The 22,651-nt window shown below is 28.5% G+C and overlaps 1 protein-coding gene across 1 annotated transcript; it reads right to left on the minus strand.

Moving 5' to 3' along the window:
- Positions 1–250: 250 nt before the first annotated feature.
- ProRS-m (prolyl-tRNA synthetase 2-like protein, mitochondrial) lies at positions 251–21,485 on the minus strand. The gene is made up of 7 exons (XM_075366760.1): positions 21,239–21,485; positions 17,005–17,185; positions 16,822–16,895; positions 14,715–14,976; positions 12,071–12,258; positions 2,567–2,782; positions 251–631 (listed from the first exon to the last, which is right to left on the minus strand). Exons 1-7 carry the CDS (start codon positions 21,365–21,367, stop codon positions 308–310), a joined length of 1,374 nt encoding a protein of 457 aa, XP_075222875.1. The 5' UTR covers positions 21,368–21,485; the 3' UTR covers positions 251–307.
- Positions 21,486–22,651: the final 1,166 nt, after the last annotated feature.

A 22,651-nucleotide genomic window follows, 5' to 3' on the forward strand; every position in this document is an offset into this window, starting at 1 on the left:
ACATTCTCAAAAACTGACGTAATTTACTGTGTCTTACCAAAACCACATTTCCTTTAAGAATTTCTGCTTTATAGAACACTTCAATTTGATGATACATCTGATGATTCATTAAGTAAAAGATCTCTCTCTATCTTCAATAAAAAATATGGAATGCCAATGTAGTTTTTAATAATAAAGAAGATATTTACATCATTGTGATTAAGAATCTGGATTTGGTTGCACTATTTACTTAAAAAAAGTAAACCATAAATATAAAAAAACAATTTTATTTTTAGTTTTTTACAATATTATAATAAAAATAAAAATCTTATGAAACACTGACCATTTTTTTATCACATATATTATAGTTTTTATTTCTAAGCCTATCTAACAGTTCATCTGTTGTGATATTAACCTTTAGGTTCTTTTGTAAATCATGATACTCAAGCAATGGTAGCTGTTCAAGTGCTGATTTACCAATAACAACTATATTAGGATAACCTGTAAGTCTTGCTTCATTAAGACGTCTACCGATAGTTAAATGATTTCTATCATCCCACAAGATATCATTTGCAAGACTGTCAATCGACTGGAGAGAATTAAGTAAATATTTAAATAAATCATTTGTCACTAATGCCTCATTGCTGCCTTCCTAAAAAACCAAAAAAGAAAATTAACAATAAAAGTCTAGTGCTGTTATACATTATCAATTCATAAGATATATATATATGTATGAATTCAAAACATAAAGTATCCACTCTTTCAGTTGGATATGGAAAAGATTGTTTGCAAAATTTAAAGTTGTCACAGATATTTCCATATACTTCACTGAAGGAAGTTAAATTTAAAAGTCTATGAAAACATTTTAGATTGTAATAACACAATATAAGTCATCAAATCCATTAATGATGTCGTTACAGAACATACAGTACGTCCTTAAAGTAATGGTCAGGTTTCAGATAGACTTAGTTTTTGAATAAAGCATGATTGAGAGATGAAATGTAAGTCAAATGCAAGTTTGAGATGTAAATGTAAATGAGAAGAAAGTTTCCAAAAATGTAACCTGTTCAGTAGATTTCTGTAAGCACTCCTTTAGTTGCCCAGCAGTTATTCAACCTCTCGCCATACACAGTAAAGAAAATCTGGTGTGATGGATGAAGCAACTTCAATTTTTATTTTATATTATATATACAATATATATATATAAAATATATATTATAGTAGTACCAGCAGCAATACCAATAAAGGAGAAACCATAATTACAAGAGATTTTCAGATGATAGGAATCAAAACCTTGAAAACAACAACTTTCCAAGATGTATAAAATTTGTACATAAGATAAATAAATAATCAAAATATATTAATAAATTGACTTATATAACATAAAATTAATTATTAATAAACTGAATCAATAGAATACACCAAAACAATATAAATATTAAAACATTTCTTTTATCTAATTTCATTATACGAATGTGAATTCAAAGTATAGTAATGTGTTAAAATATTAACAACAGAAGTAGGGGGAATCTTACAGAGGATTATCAACAGTAATAATAATGATAAAAATGACAGTAATAAACAAACAACATTAAAATATTGGAGTTTAATTATTAGTAGGAAAAGTATTTTTGTATTTTTTAAGTTATGAAAAGTCAATGAAATATAAATTTTAATTAATGTGGAAAAACTGTTGGCAAAATGCAAGGTTGTCACAGATATTTCCATGTATTTCACTGAAGGAAGTTAAATAAAATATTTTTCCATTTCAATAACAAATTATAACAGTTACCAAATACAATAATGATGTATTTACAGAATGTACAGAGTATCCTTAAAGTAATGGTTGGGTTTCAAGTAGACTTAGTTTTGGTAAAAGGATGAAGGAAAAATTAAATTTAAGTCATAGGAAATAAACTGTAATGTTAATGTAAATATAAATTATATGAAATATAACAATTTAAGAAAGGATGTTTGTTTTATTTCCAGCAACATCCAAGGTTTTATTTATTAGATATAACTAAACAATAAAAAGAATAAGAAACATGTATTGCCGCGGACAAGATGGTATATCATCCACTATCATGCTATACCATCGTAAGTAGCTTGTTCTTACTTAAGGCCATCCCTTTTCTTAACGCTCTTTTTAACAAATTCTGTTCTTGAATGTACCTTAAATTCTATTAGATCTTCCATGGTGTGAAAGGGATTATTGCTTAATATTCCTAAATAGAGGTTAAAAAAGGAACATAAAAAAACTTTTAGAAAAATTGACACATATATTTTTTTTAAAGTTATGCTATAAGTAAATATGTAGAAAAGAGAGAAAAAAATAACGTGGATAACAAAAAAAAAAAAATGACAAAATAATACTGAAAAATTCAACACATTTCAATTATATGGAAGAATTAAACCAGAATCAGAACACCATGATAGTGAGAAAACAGGTTAATGAAAAATAGAAATCATCATCTAAAAAAGCTTACAAGTTGGTGTTATCTGCTTTTAACCTCCAAAAATACCACCAAACCTTTCTAATAATAATATATTAAATTATATAAAAAACCTACAACAAAATTTAAAATACCTTAGGTGTAATGATGAGCACAGAGTATGGAGCTAACTCAGTTGGCCATCGTATTTCATTTTCTGTTGAGAGCACTTCAACTGCAGCAGCCAAAATTCGTGTTAAACCTAATCCATAACTTCCCATAACTAAGTCTTCATGTTTTTGAGAATCACTACTATATTTTGCTTTCAGAATACTGGAATATCTGGTACCCAAAAGGAATGTGTGACCAACCTAACAAAACAAAAATCTATCAATTGTTGTAAAAAAAATTCATTGAATAAATTAATATATACTTTATTCAGATCACATCAAGAGTGAGAAATAATAATTATTTATTCAATGACTGATACACCATTTAGTTACAACAGAAAAGTATCTAGTCAAAAAAATCCACATCAACTTAAGTCAACATCAAATCCACCCTCAAGGCACTTATTAAAGGAATAAAAAGGGTTCATTACAAACCAGTCAAATAACTTTAATTTAAATCTTTTCAAAGAAGGTTCCTTCGCATGCTTAAAAAGCATATTAAAAATCTAATATCCCTTATAGATCAGCTATTCTTTAAATTAGTATAGCTATAACATTAATATCATGTTTAATTTTCGTTACACTCATATACATTTAATCTCTGATCAAAATTGCTCAAATTACATTTAACCTCCAACAAAATATGAAGATTATAAACAGTTAAAATTGATAGTTTTACAAACAGTGGCTTAAAGTGTCCATTAGGTGGTTAATTCTCATTGTCTTATACTGATACATTAACATATCAGAAACATGACTTAACTGACCCCCCAGACAAGAAAACCATATGTCAAGTGGCTCCAAAAAATATATCATACGCAAACAGTCTCTTGAAATACAAAATCTCAACTTCCTTAAAACAAACAAAACTCTGGGGAGCTTATTGCACACAAATTAAACATGTGATTTGAAATACAGAGGAAGATCATTATCATGATAAAAAACAGAAAGGGGGCTGAAAATTTAGCAATGTGAGACACCATGCATAATTTCCACAGCTTCAGATAAATTCTCATTAATATATAAGACTTGTTTTCTTTTTGTTAAATATGACTGAAGAAACCATAATACATGTTTGTTTGGATATACCACAAGCAGATAACTTTTCAAGAAGCAGTTTATGGGAAATAATGTCAAATGCTTTTAACAGATCACAACATGTAAGGAATTCCATATTTTTATTTTCAAATACATATTGCAATTGTGCAATATATTTCAGAGCTTGAGTTGTACACTTAGGAGAAACCAAACTAATTAGGCGATAAAAGCTCATATTCAAAAAAAGCACCTACGCAGCTGTTCATTCATCAAGCTTTCAATGACCACAAAAAACAGGAATAAGACTACTATGGTGATGCCTGGTTCAGTTCTAATCCACCCTTATGTATAGATATAATAACTTTACTTAATTTTAATGGACTTGGGAAAACACCTAAAGTGAAACGTAAGTTAATTACCATAGTCAGAGGAATAACAATAGAAAAAAATTATTGTCATAATGAAGTGATTATTATAATAATTGGAGGACCTGGAGTTTGTAAACCTCATAAGTGAAGCTCATGTAGACTTGATGTACATCAGCTTCACTTACAGGCTCCCAGTCATACTCATGAATTACCTCCCTCTACCCAACCTCAACCACTGAATAGCCAATATATTATCATTACCATTAACATAACCTTCATACTCAGAAGCAATCATGTTAATGTGACCAATGCAATAGTGATTGAACTCTTCAGTACTAATCTCAATTTTATTAACTTTAGCAGAATTACATTCATTCTTTATCATTTGCCGTGCAGTTTTATATTTGTTATGTAATAACTACATTTGTTACAGAGATATAAAATTTCATATGCAATTTTCTTGGATATTTTTTGGTTTGCTTTGCAGGTTTTTCAATCGCAAAGAATTATTTTTAAAACAAACAGACTGCATACTTTTATAGAGATTAAAATAAAACATAATTTTGTCCTTGATTACCCTTAACTTGCCATTAAACAGTCTTCTTTTTATTAGCCAAAACATTTTTTTTTTGAAAAAAAAAGAATTACTCTGCTCCAGAAAAAACTGAGAAAAGACATGCAAGTCATTTCAGCATCCAGTGGCAGAAAAGAAGTTCAGTTTACCTGGCTCATAGTTAGCAGGAATAAGCGACCTTACTCTCTGAATATAAATAACAGAATGCTGAACCACCAGATATATGACTAGGCGCCGACAGCTCAAAACATTTTTTAACTACAATTTGTGATAAGATGGAAAAATATGATATCCTGATCAGAAAAAGCAAGTGATTACAGTTACAGTACACTTAACTAGATTTAAGGGATATAGTAATAATGTAATGAAGGCAAGACTTCCCTCTAAAGGGAGCAAGGTTCGTATAAAATAAGTTAAAAGGACCTGAGCAAGTTGCACATAAGTCTAGTATCCCAGGTAGAGTCATTGAAATTAATATTATGACCTGTACATAAGACAACATCAGCATAAGGCCTATTTTTTAAAAGATCATCCAAACACAACTTGAGCTGAAAATGAAAAACATCAAGACCTCCGGCAGGAGAACAATAAATTGGAATTCCAATGATATTTTCACACAAAAGATAAATTCCACATATTTCAAAATCTTTATCAATGCATAAATCACCCGACAATAATTTTTTTTTGTCTTCAGTCATTTGACTGGTTTGATGCAGCACTCCATGATTCTCTATCTAGTGCTTGTCGTTTCATTTCAGTATACCCCCTATATCCCACATCCCTAACAATTTGTTTTACATATTCCAAATGTTGCCTGTCTACACAATCTTTTCCTTCTACCTGACCCTCTAATATAAAAACGACTATTCCAGGATGCCTTAATATGTGGCCTATAAGTCTGTCTCTTCTTTTAACTACATTTTTTCAAATGCTTCTTTCTTCATCAATTTGCCGCAACACCTCTTCATTTGTCACTTTATCCACCCACCTGATTTTTAATATTCTCCTATAGCACCACATTTCAAAAGCTTCTAATCTTTTCTTCTCAGGTACTCCGATCGTCCAAGTTTCACTTCTATAAAAAGTGACGCTCCAAACATACACTTTCAAAAATCTTTTCCTGACATTTAAATTAATTTTTTATGTAAACAAATTATATTTCTGACTGAAAGCTTGTTTTGCCTATGCTATTCGGCATTTTATGTCACTCCTGCTTTGTCCATCTTTAGTAATTCTACTTCCCAAATAACAAAATTCTTCTCCTCCATAATCTTTTCTCTTCTATTTTCACATTCAGTGGTCCATCTTCATTATTTCTACTACATTTCATTACTTTCATTTTGTTCTTGTTTATTTTCATGCGGAATTTCTTGCGTAGGACTTCATCCATGCCGTTCATTGTTTCTTCTAAATTCTTTTTACTCTCAGCTAGAATTACTATATCATCAGCAAGTCAATAATATTAAACTTCAATTGAGCCTTAAGCAGAATAGAACAGCCATCCTTTACATATTCCTTCTGACAGAAGGATCTAGTAAATACATATAGTTGTGGAATATATAACACTTTTTTGGCATAGCTTATAAAGTGTTCATTTAAACACAACACATCAGGCTTGTAATCCAAGCAAAACTCCTTATTATCACTAAATTTAACCTTAAAACCTTGACAATTAAAATGTACAATAATTTTACTACAGACTGAAAATTACTTTCAAAATTGTTAGGCATGTCTTGAGACCTACTTTGACATTACAATTATTAAACACAATTCAACACAGTGTCATCAAAAAACTGTGATCACTTCAACCTCACCCTCTTGAGAACTGATCTAAAAAAACCATAAGCAACAAATCACAGACCAATTTTAATACATTAAAAACTTTATTTCTCTTATTTTTTCCCTTTCTCAGAAATGAGGTCGAATCCAACAAAAGGTGAATCACAATCATTTAAATCAATGGTGACCCAGCTGCACCAGGAATGGACATAGACTATATCAAGGATAACAAAAATAGAATTATATCAATATTTGCCTAAAAAGATTAAGGGAAAACAGATATATATATATATATATATACTATGTATATATACACAGGACACACCTAAACATTTGTGTTAAATTTTAAATTAAATTTCAACCTTTTAGTCAACATGTTTTTGAGATAACCAAAAACTATTTAGAAATAATTTTGAAAAGTGAATGGCTTAACACTGTAATTTTAAATAACTTATTAAGTACTTTCAAAGCTTAATCTTCTACAACCACTACACAAAATGGCGAAGACTACCCAAATTTATTTTTCTTTCTTATATTAGATAAACAAATCAATTAATTCCTTTTTAGGATATAGTATCTTTTTTTGTGTTTCACAGAAAAAGTTTCATTTTCATTTTAATTTATATGTATAAAAAAACACAACTTTTAGATTTGCAAAATACATATTAATCTGATGTATTAACAAAACACATTATTTTGTGTTTTGCCAAACAAAAAACTGACAGAGGAAAGATAGAGAGAATCTGAAGAAATAAAGAGACATCTGCTGACATTAATTTGTGAAATTATATATATATATACTAGCAGACCCGACAGATGTTGTCCTGACGTGGCATTGTTCTGTAATAAATGCACAACACATAAATATAAGTAAGTTATTTAAGTTAAAATTAGCAGGAATGTGGACGAAATTTCATTAATTATGTGTAGTAGGTTAATATTTATTTTCACTAAATATTGAGATATCTGACGAAAATTGAAACGTCGTAAAATTAATAATTAGTGTAATTAATAAATTTTGGTACTTATGTATTAACACCACCACAGCTACAGCTTTATTTAAAAACAAAGTAGTCAATCGGATTTCAGTGGAAAATGAGCCAATATAGAGTTTAACATAGATTCAAAACAGTCTCTTTATTAATTTTAATAATGGTTATTTATAATTATTTATTTTATAAATATAATTTAACCAAACTTAACCTACGCTCGCTAACCTTGACTAATTAACAGATGTGTTTTGATTATTTAAATAATAAATAATTGCAGTAATTACTGAATTTATTAAATAAATACTCAAAAAATTACGGTATTAATTAGTCAAGGTAGGAGCGTAGGTTAAGTTTGGTTAAATTATATTTATAAAATAAATAGATATAAATAACCATTTATTAAAATTAATAAAGAGACTGTTCATTTTCCACCGAAATCCGATTGACTACTTTGTTTTTAAATAAAGCTGCTGCGGTGGCGTTAATACCTAAGTGCCTAAATTTTCAACCACGTTACTTCTAATTTTCACTTAAGATCATTTTAAAAAAGTACCTCCTGCATTTTTTTTTTAATTTAATAATTTTGTGATAGCTTAATCAATCAATTAAAACACTGTAAAAAAAGTTGTTAAAATTTTAGTCGAAATTTTTATCATTCTTTATTTTAACATCTATTTAACCAAATTTTAGATAATTGTAAACTAAAAACAATTTTAGAAAATTTTTTATAAAATTAATCAGCTACAAAAATTATAACTTCAATTTTTTAAATATACTTTAAACTATAATTATTATACGTAAATTGTATTTTAATTTTATAAATGTTATAATTTATTTTACAAACTGACATTTTTATTTTCAAAGAGCCGTTCAATACTTCATAAGTTGCATAGAATCAAATGAGAACTGACAATTTAAATTTGTAGGTTAAGTTGATTGTTATTGAATGCAGGTATATACATCATTAAAATTCATGAAAAATCATGTAAAATACTCACGTCAATACTGCATCTTACAAATTTGCACAATGTATATTTTTTAATTACACTTTAAAACGTTATTTAAATAAATAATATTCTCAATAAGTGCGCAATTCTACAAACTCAGCAATGCTTCGCTATTGCTAGATTTGAGTATACATACAAATTAAATGAACACAATTGAAAGTTTCATAAAACCTTAAAAACAATGAACATTAGGAACTTCACAAAATTTAACCTTTCACTTTATAAAAGTCAGAAGGTAAATAAATCCAAATGCCAAAACAACAGCACTACCTATCGGATTTAATTCAAACTACTCTCTAAACACAGTAGACTGTTAAAAATACGAATTTTAATGTAATAACAACATTAAGCTACGACGCAAGTAACTGATATGGGAAAAAGCAACAAAATAAAAAAATTTCCTAGAATCCAATCGCACCACCAACTACCGGTTCTGACTGATATGCCTAAAATTAAACAAAATTCCTTAACGTGATCGCAGCGCTGCCTACCGGATTTAATTGTGAACCTTAACCATCGCAAGATCAACAACACATAAATAAATAAATAAATTAAAAAAACATTTTCTATCGGATCAAATTGTGAATCTAAACCATTCTCGAATCAACTTAATCACACACACAAAATTTCATCAAAATCAGTCCAGCCGTTTAGGAGGAGTTCAGTGACATACACACGCACAGAAGAAATATATATATATATATAAAATTCATAAAGGTCTAACTGATCACATTTTACTTTTCTACCTTACATATTTAAGTGCTTGTATACAGGGATTAAAAAATGTAAAAGAGCAGAATTAAAAACAAATTCCTATGAAGTCCTTTCACTGGTATTTGCTGTAATTGACAAATTGAAGTTATTAGTAACAACATTAATTAATACTTGATAAATATAACTGCAATAAAACTTGATGAAATATAACAAATTTTATGGTAAATGTTTTTTTTTTATTTTTATTTCTCTGTATAAATTAATAGCAGCAGTGTAACATACTCAAACCACTCAGTGTGATACAATTTTCCATCACCAGTCTGTAAGGATCATTTTTCTCATTTAAAATTGTGTCTATCATTTGTATAAAATAACTGTCATTCACAGTAATTCCATAGTGTTTTTAACAGTCGTATAGAACTTCTTCTAGCATACAATGCTGATGATGTTTTCAGCACCTTTGTTACAACTCATTACCAATATTAACTGGATGAGGAATATCATCAACCCAGCAATGAAGTATTTGCATACCTCTATTAAATAACTGATGTTTGATGTCATTCATTCTTCCCTGTGACAATAATTATATAATTAACAATATTTAATTAATATTAGTAATAATAATATATAGTTAATTATGTAATTTTATTTGATAATAATTATAATTCTGTTTAGAATTACCTACATTTTCCACAAGTTATTTGGTAATGGAATAATATTAGGAGCAATATCCTGTCTCAATCTTTTCATGCTGTTCTCTATTAAACAGGTATGCATTGTTTGCATTCTTCAGCTCTCTGATTTCATTATTTTGTTCACTGGCTCTCCATTCTCCTTCTTACACTCTTTGCTTCTCTGCTTGGCTCTATGTTAACGTTCCTTTATAATTAATCTTTATCAATCTGTCTCATGACATTTATCATCTGCATTGTTTTTTAGTATCAATACTAAAAATTTTAATTTTTTATTTATCCTAAAAGTTTATTATTATGTTAGCTTAAAAATTCAGCAAAATTTTTCAAGTAACATTTTTCATATTCACAATACATTACAAAAATAAATTCTTGTAATTACATCTTACATGCGTGTATTTGCATATCAAGCTTTTGAAATTAAGTCCATCTAAGACTTAATACTTCTTACAAGGATCTCTTTCATCAGAAATTTCATCATATCAAATTCTTGGGTTCTGTTTCAATAATATACAGATCAATTGTTTTTTTTTTATAGATCAATATTTTTTTACAGAATATCCTCACTAATTTAATGTCTGTTATTACCTTCTTTTTATTTGACTGTATATCCAGAAAAATCTATCTTTATGATGATTTATTATAATTTCTATGTGAATCTTGAGCATACTTCAATCACATTAGTTTTCACTAAACTGGTAGACCACGATGTAAGCAGCAACATCGTGAACAGCTATACATTTACCTGATAACATTTTTGACAGAGAAAAATCATATATGGTGTGATCTTCATTTCAATTTTACCTTGTTTTAATTGCTGTTGCATATTACACAAGTAAAAATTAGTAAAACCATTATTTTAAAATAAAGGAGATCTTATAACATGATAGTCTATATGTGTGTTAATATTAAAAATTTAATGAAATGTTGTAACTTTTAACCTGAAACTGAACTGATATGAGATGTTGTGCCAGTCTGCCTTTCATTTCCTTGACTATCAGTAATCTTGTTCTATCTGCCCACCAAAAAGCGTATAAGTAAATTAACAATATCGTATCCATAAACTCCATCTAATTATTATTTCATTTATGTTTTCATCATAAAAACATATTAACAATTCACTCATCAACAATTAATTTTTGCTACATAAAAATATGTCCACTTTGCGTTTACTTATAGTCATCGTATTTCCACCACATTTTAATGCTAGTTTTGGGCAGTAAAGTCTTCTATTTTTCAACGTATAAATTATAACCATACCAAAAATTAGCCAGTCTGAATTGAGATTTCTCCCATAAAATAAAGTTAACCCACAAAAAAAAGCAGATGAAAAAGTTACTTTCCTATCATAGTCTCCACTAAACAATTTGAAAGTGGTATTTTCAAACTGGCATATGTAACTCCTAGCAATAAATTAGTGGTTAACCAAAATCTGGTACCATCTTGTCATCACTGAAATAGTTTGGCATGTTATTTTCCTACTTGCAATGACTAAACAACTCATGGAAAAAGATAAGCCAGAATAATTTAAGACAAAATGTACTACATTTTTGCTATGTCTGATCACTCATCAAATTTTTGATTCCATCTGTCAGATCTTTTATGGAACTTTTTTCTTCTCAGTATACTAAAGAGGTCTTACTCAGTATATTAAAGGGTGAAACAGTGAAATGATACGAAATGAGAAAACATTTTTGTAGGATTCCTCCCAGTTTGTATGTTTAAACTTTTTGGTAGTGCTTTGGAAAACAAAACAACAACCTTTTTTTTAAACACCTCTTTAACTCTTTATAAAACAAGGCAGAAATTTTGCTAATAAAAATAATTGAGAATGTCTCCCCTAAAGGAAATTTTTTTGTCACAATTTGCTTGATTTAACAGTCTCAAAATCAACTGACATGAAAAATGTAGTACAAATCAGTCAGCTGGAAAGTAGCTTGATCATTTTTATTATGGATATTACACATTATACAATAGTTAAGTAATTAAATAAAGGGAAAGGTTTAAAATGAGCCATACATCAAATTTTTGTGAATTCTCATTGATGAGAAAAGTGGGTTCATTTTACAAAATCCATTCAGTGACCAATCAGTTGCAATTGTTTCTTTGCCATTCTATCTTTTTTTTAAATAGAATTATTGTTTTAATGGAAGTATTAATAATATCAAAACTGACGACAACTGTGAAGAGAGCTTAGGGAACATAATTCATCTTATTTAAAAGGTTTATTTGTTAATAATAAAATGTATATATGTATATTCTTGTAGACAAATATGAATACAAATACATAAACAATGAAGAAAAAAACTATTACATTACTGTTACCTCAATTCCTTTATACAGTTTTAAATCAGAAGAACCACAATTATGGCAAATATTATTTTCACTATGAAGCTTGCTATTCCAACTAGAATTACAACTATTGCATACAAGCAATGTATCATCACCAATATCAGCAAGATAGTGATATTCATGTGAGAATGTACCACCCATTAAACCGAGATCACCAGCAACTGAAAATAAGAATATTATTACAAATAATACAGACAGATTTTTTTCCTATTATGGTTGCCAAAATATTTTTCTCAAATTTCTATAAATGTAAATTAATGCCATACTGCATTTTAGTGAATATTAATTATAGGAAAAATTTTGTAGTTTTAAATGCAATCTGGCAATCTGACTTCGAACCCTGGATCTTGAAGCTGAATATACATTACGAGTTGAATACATATTTTTTTATAAAACTCAATAAACAACTATCAAAAAACCACTGGTCAAAAACATTTTTTTTTTTTTGTTTGGAGTAAATTAACTTTGTTATATAACAATTAAAAAAACATTAGAAAATTATCAGTAAAAATATAGAGCATTCAATTTTGAGAAAACTAATATAAATAGAATTATGAAATACAATGTTTACTAAAAAGTAAACATTGAAATATTAACAACAGTGATTTTAAACAAATGTTAATTGTTAACAATCAATGCTAAACATTTTTTAACATTAACAAATATAGTGAATTTGTTATTAAAACAAAGAAAGCATTAATGTCTTTTAAACCTATAACAATAATAATACTAATTTACAGATGGTAATAATTCAGTATAATTAATAATAGAATACAGTTAATAGTACCTGTAATACCAAAATTAAATGTTAATAAATAGCCGTTCAACAAATAATTTAATTTGCAATACACAGAGTAGCATATAAATTTTTCATAATTGACTGAATTCTGTAATACATCTTTTGTATTACATCTTTCATAATCCAACTTTCAATAGGTGCTTAAGCTGATACCTTTTAGAACTTATTTCTGAACAAGAAAATATTCAAATAAAGCAATGCTTTATTTGAATAGTTTTGTGCAGCTCAATTAATTCAGCTGCACATAACCTTTACCTTGCACAGGTATACAAAGTATTAGAATAAGAATGAATAATTAGAATTAGGATAATGGAGTATTAGAATAAGGAAACTGAATCTATTCTTTTCCATTTGCAAATTGTACATATTGAACTAAGTGATTGTCAGATAAGGTTAGATTTTTGCAATTGGTTCCATGAAAGCAAAGTATTATAAATTCAGTAACCTATTTTTACTAATATGGAGAAAATAATATAAGGAACAATCATACTTTTTTTTTATGAAAATCCATAGAAGGTAACATTTCCAAATTTATTTTTTGTAACGATATGTTGTTATAACAGGAACCTATTAATTGGACCCTTTGTTATTTTTCAAGTTCATCCTGATGGATTTTTAATGGCAATTCTGAAGTCATAATTCTTAAAAAAAAAAGGCTGTAAATATTTTCTCAATATGATGGAACACATTTGCATTTTTTCATGAAGTTTGAAACACTTAGCAGTGAACAGAAATCAATTGGTCCTCACATAGTTTCCAAATCTGAATGTGCTTGACTACTCTCTGTGGAGCACTCTAAAGAAGTGACAAAAATTGAAAGTACACTGTTTTTTTTAACAGTTCTACAAAAAGATTCAGTAAGCATTAAATTCCCCATATCTATGAAACTGTAATTATTGGTTAGCCAGTCTCAAAAAAAAAGGAAAATCATTATATTTAGCAAAAAACAACATTCAACTTCTTCAGTTTTATTATTGAGAAACAATATTTTTAGGTAGAAATTCTTAACATAACATACCAATTATTTTTAGACCAGAGGATTCAGGACCTGACATATTAAAAAAATTATGATCATTCTGAGAATAGACATCATGTATAGGGACAGAATTTAGGAAGAATTTCTAAAACAAAAAAAAAAGACAGACAAATTTAATGTAAATAGACAATCTCTAAAGACTGCATTCAAGTCACATTCAGACCCAGAACACAATGAGTCTTTTAACAAATATATTTCTTATATAACTAACTGTTCACTTTCTTTTAATTACTTCAAAGACTTACATACTTAACCAGCATGTAACGTTTTGATTAGATGAGAAAGCTGTGCTGGTAACCTACCATGGCATTAGAGCCATTAATTCAACTAATTGTCAGAAGTAGAATTCAGAGAAAGTTCACTCACGAAATGCAAACAGTAGTCTACTGATCTCATTATATCAATTACCTAATAATGTGTCACCAACTGATAGTGAATACTACTGGCCAAATTTATTCAGAAATTTGGCCAGTACTATTTAGTAGACTTTTAACTTAACGGTGAAATCATCACTTTGAAGGGATTTCTTTCCCAAGTTAGAATCAGAACTAAACAAAAGATACAGGTATACCCAAGTAACAGAAATTGTATTGATCACAACCAATGGAAATTCCAGAACAATCCTACGACTTCTGATTTCCAGACTCTTGTCTGGAAAATGACAATCTCAACTTCTTTTTTAAGAGAATCATCAAAAATCTCATAAGTTAAGAAAGGTTAATGATTTCAATAGTATCTAAAAACTTAATCTAAAGAACAAAAGTAGTTGAGCATGTACTTGCCTTTACAGTAACTGACTCCTATTTGATTTAAAATGTTTTCATATGTTTTAGATACTTTACTATAAGTTTCAATAGCAGACTGATTATTTTTGTCAAAAGAATATAAATCTTTCATTAAAAATTCCTTACTTCTTATCAACCCAAATCTAGGTCTCATTTCATCTCTATATTTATTTGATATCTGATAAAGTAGTAATGGCAAATTACGATGCGACACTAATGGAATTGTAGCAATTAAGTTAGCAACTGATTCTTCATGCGTCTAAAACAAGTTAAAAAAAAAAAAGATAAAAATAATTATTTATGCCAAGAGTAAAGTTATGGTCTAACAAAGCCTGCTCCTCACTTTCATGCAAAAAAATTTAAATGTCCTTTCATAATGATGGAAAACAAATGAATATTATAAATCGATCAATAAGATATATGGATTAAAGATGTCATAAAATCAATTCTGTAGTGTCTGACATACGAAGTCTGCAAATAAAGTAATGAGACTGACAAAAAACTTTTTATTTACAATCCAATTATACATGGATTACCTGTAATCCATGTAATTATCACCTTCAAAATAATTCCCTAGGGAAGCCACACAACACTTCAAACGGTTTTCCCACTCTTCATAGCAGTGTTGGAACTCAGAAACCAGAATATCCTTCAGATGGTCAGTTAAATTTTTTTTAAGTCGGTATCAGGACAAAGCTGCAGAGACTCAATCAGGTGAATAAGATGGTTGAGGAATTACAGGAATGTTTTTCTTTGCCAAAAACTCATTAAGAGTGAGAGTGCAGTGGGACAAGGTGCATTGTCATGATGCAGCATCCAGTTGTCTTTGATGATTGGTCTCACACGGGCAACTCTTTTCTAGTCTTTGAAGAACTTCTCCGTAAATATATTAATTTACAGTCTGTCCTGTAGGCAAAAACTCCTAATGGACAATGCCATTACTACTGAAGAAACAAATTAGCATGGTTTCGATTTGTTCATTTTTGTGTTTTTGGGATGTGGTGAGTTTGAAGTGTGCCACTCCTTGCTCTGGCATTTTGTTTCTAGGTCGTACTCAAATATCCAAGATTTATTACCAGTAATAACAATTATTAGAAAATCAGGATCAGTTTCAATTCGCCCTAGAAGATTGACACACTTCCACCTTGTTGTTTTTCTGTTCAACAATGAGGTTTTTTGGGACCAATTTTGCACAAACTTTTTTCATGTCCAATTAGTTTGTAAAAATTTGATGAACTGGGGTATGGTTGAAATTCAATTGTTCTGCAATCATACTGTTAATCGCCAGTCGTACCATATTAAGTCTCTGATTCACTCAAAATTTTCATCACTTTTTGACTTTAACTCTTCCAGAGAATGGATCGTTCGCAACTTATTCTTGGCCACCTGAATATGCTTTAAACCACCTAAAAGTTTGGGTCATGACGGAGCGTCATCTCCACACACCCTTTTCAATTTTTAAAGAGTTTCTGTAGCATTCTCACAGAGTTTAACACAAAACTTAATTGCACAACATTGCTCATAATCAGTATCACTCATTTTTGTAACGCACAACAAAAACTTGTTTCACGAAGTTTGTTCACGTCTCACGTGGGAAAAATAGACTGACCAAAAAAATTAATACCTAATATAAATCAGCTGTTCATATACCCAATGTTTACAAGTAATTTTATAGTGTTGTCACTTTGGCTGCCAAAAAATACTAGTCTCATTATTTTATTTACAGTCCTCATATATGTACAAAGTAGATCCACTGGAAAGTATAACTAGTAACATATTTTGGATATATTATTTACTTACAGTAAATTAGTTGATTGTTCAATCCAGTCAAATCAACAATACCAAACATATAAATGAAAAATTAAGAATCTCAATTTTGTTCATCTTTTAAAAACTGATGGTCTAATAAAAACTTAAGTCTATTAAAAACTTCACTAGAATTTTGACTAACAAAAAAAAACCTTCACACGATAAAAATGTAAGGTAAATTTTTTTACTCCTGTAAGCAATTACCATAGTTAGTATTCATTAAAGATCTGAATATGAATAATGTACAACAACAATAAATAACAAAGCATGACATTAATAAACATAGCAGACTTACTGGTGCCAAAATGAACTCCTTGTTATGTCTGTCATTAAATTTAAACAATTCAGGCCCAGCTAATTCTATTCGACCTAAAATATAAAAAAAAACGTACAAAATAAATACCAAAATAAAGGATGGGATAAAATATAATTAAATATTTTAAAATAATTTAAAGATTGAATAAATAAAGAGCCCAACCTGTAAGGTTCCATAAATCACTAGATGTCACTGAAGGGACTAAAATATTCTGAGCATTCAAATCGTTATCCATACATTTTTCAACCACTGAAATTAATTTTCTAAGTGCTCTCATTCCAAGTGGTAAAAGATGATGAAGTCCATTATGTGCTTGATGAATAATCCCTGCTGTGAGCATAAGCTACAAAAATAATAAATAAATAGAAAATTAGAGCTATGCACGAAACTTGTAAAAATGTTATTGCTTAAGTAGCCAATGCAACTGTACAGAATTTTTCAGCTTATGAGGATGTGTTTGTGTTTAGGTAAGCTGTTTTTTAATCACTAGGTTTATTAGTCGGTAGTAATTAGAAATTATGTCAAGTGTCAGCTAACAAGGCTTGTGAATATATCCCTTTTAGTGAATTTAAATCATAGCATTAGTTCTACCTGTTCTATATTTGCCTAACAACTGGATCAGTGTGTACAGAAATAAATTTGCACATGACTTATAATACTCTAGTAGCTTTATCAAATACAATAATGAAATATTTCCAGGGAAAATTACATCATGTAATAAGTAATGTTTCATTTAACTTAAGTTCCTGTAACAAATTACCAGTAAACAGCTGCTATAAGTAATATACATAATTTAATAAATAATTTTATGTTGTATTATGTAAAAGTGTATATTTGTTTAATATTTTCATTTTTAGTGTAACAAATACAATCAAATAATTGCTTTATAAGAATTACAAATTATATAATACTAACTTTAAAATTACTTTAAAACAAATATTAAGCACAGTTTGATTAGTTAAGATTCTATTTTATGTAATAAAATGTCAAAAGAAATGCAAAATTATTGGTCAATAAAATTAAAATTTTAAATTGTAATAGGGTCAATCCAAACCATTTGAAGTGATCCAAAAAATACAAGCTGGTTGCTTGACCAATTAAAAAAAAACTGAAACTTACCCACTTGTCCTATATGTTTACAGACCTTAAAAGTATTTATTTTTTTATTTTTTACTTAAGCAGTTTACTGTGGTGGCCATTTTTGTTACAGTGCGCACACCTATTTTTGTAAAAAGTTTGTAATATTTGTTTACGGAAAAATATCATAACTAAAAAACTATTGGTCCTGGAACAAAACGCAATTTAATTACATTTTCTGACTGTAAAAGATTCGTCCAGTAGTTTCTTTACTTATCTCTCTTCTTTCTATGAGAAAATTACCAATAAAGTTGAACATGAAAAACAGTGAAATTTCATTTTTGGTAATTTTTTTCAAAAGGCAAGGATGGCATACACCATTCTTTTATGTGAAATTACTTGAAAGTAATGTAAAAATTTAACTAATTTAAAAATGTTCAAATAAGATATTAAAACTTACGATATAAAATATGATAGTAAAGCTTATTTATTTATTTAATAAACACTTCCAAACACAGGATGAAGTTTTAGACACTCAGTACAGATGTGAACAGGTCACTGACTAATGTCACACTGACCAGTTTGTAATTACAAAGCTCAATGATGCAACAAGCATAAATGAGCATGTTGCAACATGAATTTTCCTGACGATTGGAGATGACTTCAAGCGCCTGTTAAACATGAACATTGCAGTTGAAAGGTTCAAACAAGTCTATTTCAACTACAGTAATAAGTATAAAAATATTAAAGTGCCAAGAAGAAAACAAACTCCCTTGTAGCACTGATTTAGTAAGTCAAAATGTATCGTCTTTAACAGGTTTTTCATGATTTTTGAGAGATTATAAATTTTTTATTAGTACAATACACAAGAAACATTATTATTTTCCATAAACATCTACAAAAACACTGTAAGTTGTGCAAATTTGAGATTTTTATCACCAGCCCCATAGAGTTATTTGAAGCCAAAATTTTAATTTTTTTAGAAAATTAGTTTTCAAAGATTCATAAAAATTTAGGGATAAGTACTAATCTTACCTACATATAAAAAAAATAATTGTAACTGTGTATGCCATCCCTGCCTATTTAAAAAAAATTACCAAAAGTGAAATTTCACCATTTTTCATGTTCCAACTTTATTGGTAATTTTCTCATAGAAAGAATAGCTAGGTAAATAAGCCACTGGATCAATTCTTTACCGAGAAAATATAATTAAATTGCTTTTTGTTTTATCCTTCCAGGACCAATAGTTTTTTAGTATGATTTTTTCCGTAAACCCTTACAATCATAAAAATAGGTGGGCGCAGTGTAACAAAAATGGCCACCACAGTAAGCTGCTTAAGTAAAAAATAAATAAAAAATATAGTCTTAACATCCTTAGACATGTAGGAAACAAGTGGGTAAGTTTAAATTTTTTTTGAATTGGTCAAGCAACCACCTTGGGTCACTTCAAATGGATAGATCCTAATGGGAATTCTATATATATTATTAGCAATGTTATGTCTAACTGAAAGCACAAGACTTTATCCATAAAGCTGATGGTTACAATTCAGCTCGTGAATCATTTTTTGAAATGCTAATGGTGAATTTTCAAGACCTTTAAAATAATTATCTTGAGGCAGAGATACAGCTCTTCGTCTTCAAAGAAGGTAAATGAATAATTCACAATTTTGAGGCAGAACATTAATAAACAAAAGTAAAGCAAGGGGCTGAGAATACTTACCAAGGCGTTCAGCATTCCCCAACTTGAACTGAGGACCTATATTTTACATGTGTATTCTTAACAAAAGATTAAATTTCAAATACCTGTTTATGATTAGTAAGGTATAATTTTATCCAATTGTAAGCAGCCCACACTGACAGACTGGCAATTAAGTTTTTTTATCAATAAAAAATGAGGAACCAAATTAAAAACTTTACTGAGATTGCAAAAGATTGAAATGAAATCTTTTGTTAGCCTATCAGAGTAAAATATTTTCAAAAAACTTGGAAATGGCTATTAATAGACAATTTTTTCCTAAAATCATGATGAAGGTTTCACAATACATTATGCAAATTATACACTTTTCAAGAGATTAAATGCCTATTTTTCATACTTTTTTCAGATGCAGATATGACACTGGCCTATAATTGTGTACATTAAGTGGTGAACCTTTAGGGAGAGAAAAAACAACAAAAGCCTTAATGCAATTAAGAAATACTCTCTTATTAAAAAAGATTTTTTAATAAGAGGGTCAATAATCTGACTTCTTTTAAAACACTGATAGGATTTTATCATATTATGGAATTTGTACTTTTTATATGTAAAATCAAATTTGAAATTTTTATTTCGGTGGAAAAGATACTGATTCATTAACATATGGTTTTGTTCAAAATGTTATCAATATTATTATTATTTGAAATGCCGGGAAAAAGTTATTAAATCCCTATTTAAATGAATAGGAAATGAGATAAAAGCAAAGTCCTTTCATATTTTTGATGAAATTAATTCACTTTGAAATCCACTTTCACTTCTGATAACTGGTGACATAGTAAACATCATAAATTTATTTTATTGAATTATAATAGACAGTTTAGATTTACTGCTTGCATTAGATATTACATTGTCATAATAAAATCTTTTAGCACTGTGAATAGCTTTAGCATAAATTTATTTACAAATTTTCACATAATTTTGAAGGATTATAAGAAAAACTATATTTAGACATTTCAATATACTATGTACTTGAGAAAGCAATAAAAGTAACTGACTTATCCAAATATGTAAATATAGCATACTACACAGGCATAATTTTTCATGCCTGTGGTTCAAACTGCAGTACCAATGATAATTTAGTTTAAAAAGAATCACATCTCTCTGCTGCATTTTAAAATTTATTAAATATATTTTGGTAAATTTAAATAATGCAAACATTCTATAAACCTTTTTATCATAATTTTCTCCGAAAACGGCAAATGTCAGTTAGTTTTTCCCTTTTGAATCAAACAATATAATATACAACTATATGTCCAGGTAGATTAGAAGTGCTTTATCAAGAAAATTTATTTAGTTTAAACTTATACAAGATAATCACAATTATTAGTTTATTAACTAACAATATTTCTCTAATACCATTACTTTTAATTAATCCCATTAAAAATTTGATTGTGAACTGGACATGGAACAAAATGATTAATTTTATGAAAATAAATGATTATTACTCAGTTCCAACCGACGTAATTTCAAGATCAAATTACATTATTTTTAAGTAAACTATTCCATACGCAAACAGTACTAAACCGGTCGTTACGAAAACAAAAAGAACAGCAATACGGTACCAACCTTCTGACTACGAGAAGAAGCTTTAGTAGGTGTACTCGACTTTAATTTCGCTGGAGAGTTGATAAATGGTTGAAACAGTTTGCTAACTGTATGAATATCTTTAGACTTTAAAACTGCTGTCAACCTCATTGCAACGAAATTAATTTCAACGTATAAAATATAATACAAGTTCACTAACTTCTATTCAAACAAACCTCGAACTTATAACCTAAGAGCCGGTGTGTTCACAGTATGGATATCAGCTGCTAATTCAAGCTAACCGACATAAAACTATAGGACACTATTGCTTAATTAACTGATTACTTATATAATAATAATAATAATCTACATAAGATTATTATTTTAATTGGTTAACTGTAATTTATTGCTCAGAATATCAGCTAATATTGGATAAAGTTTAAATCAATGTTTCCCATACTGTATGTGTAATAATAAATGTGGCGGGCAATTCAAATAATTAACATAGTAAACTTCGTGTAGTGATTCGTAATATATATCTCAGATTTTTACTTCCTTGTACGAAGTTAAGGAATTATTGTAATCACGAAAAATTTCAGATTTCAACGGAAATATCCATTTTGATCATACCTGAATCCATTTTGACTAGTTTCGGCGTGACTCTGTAAGTACGTATATATCGCGTAACTCAAAAACGTAGGATGTTGGATATAAAACGTAGGACATTAGCCGTAGGATGCTGAAATTTTGGATTTTGGACTGTTGTAACATCTAGTTGTGCACCTCCCATTTTGATTGCAATTGACTGACCAAAAGGGTCCAAAAAGCCCAAAATCCAAAAACAAATGGGTTTTAGATTTTTTTCTTAACTGCAGTAATAAGCCCTCATTGAGAGCTTTACAATAATATATCATAAGTGGTATTTATTTTCATTAGTTCCAGAGTTATAGCCAAATAAAATTCTAATTAATGAAATATCTGGTCTTACAAGGGGAAGGCACATTGGTTCGAATCCGATTTCATTTACTTTTTTCTTTTAATTTAAATATATTGATTTATTAATAATTATTAACCTGTGATTGTAAACAAATTTTTTTAACTTCTTTAATTAATTTATCTTTTTTTTTAACTTTTTTTAATTTAAATATAATGATTTATTAATAATCCCTGGGGAACAAAAAAGAATTTTTTTTGTCTCAGTAAGAAAAATATGTGATTCTGACAGTATTTTTTTTCCTGAATTCAAATATGATATCGGTTTTTCCCAATCATCAAAGTTTCCAAGAGACAGGCATTTATAATTTCAAATATTTTAATACTTTCTGCAATATTCAAACATTTGTCTCACCTAGAAAGTAAGAAATGACAATTTTCTGCTATATTTTTGTCAGTAAATGAGGCTCAGAAGAACTGCTTTGTTTAAAAGTTGTATATCAGAATTTGTTTCTTTTTCTT

The sequence above is a fragment of the Lycorma delicatula genome, chromosome 5 (genome assembly GCF_047948215.1).
Source record: "Lycorma delicatula isolate Av1 chromosome 5, ASM4794821v1, whole genome shotgun sequence".
NCBI lineage: Eukaryota > Metazoa > Arthropoda > Insecta > Hemiptera > Fulgoridae > Lycorma > Lycorma delicatula.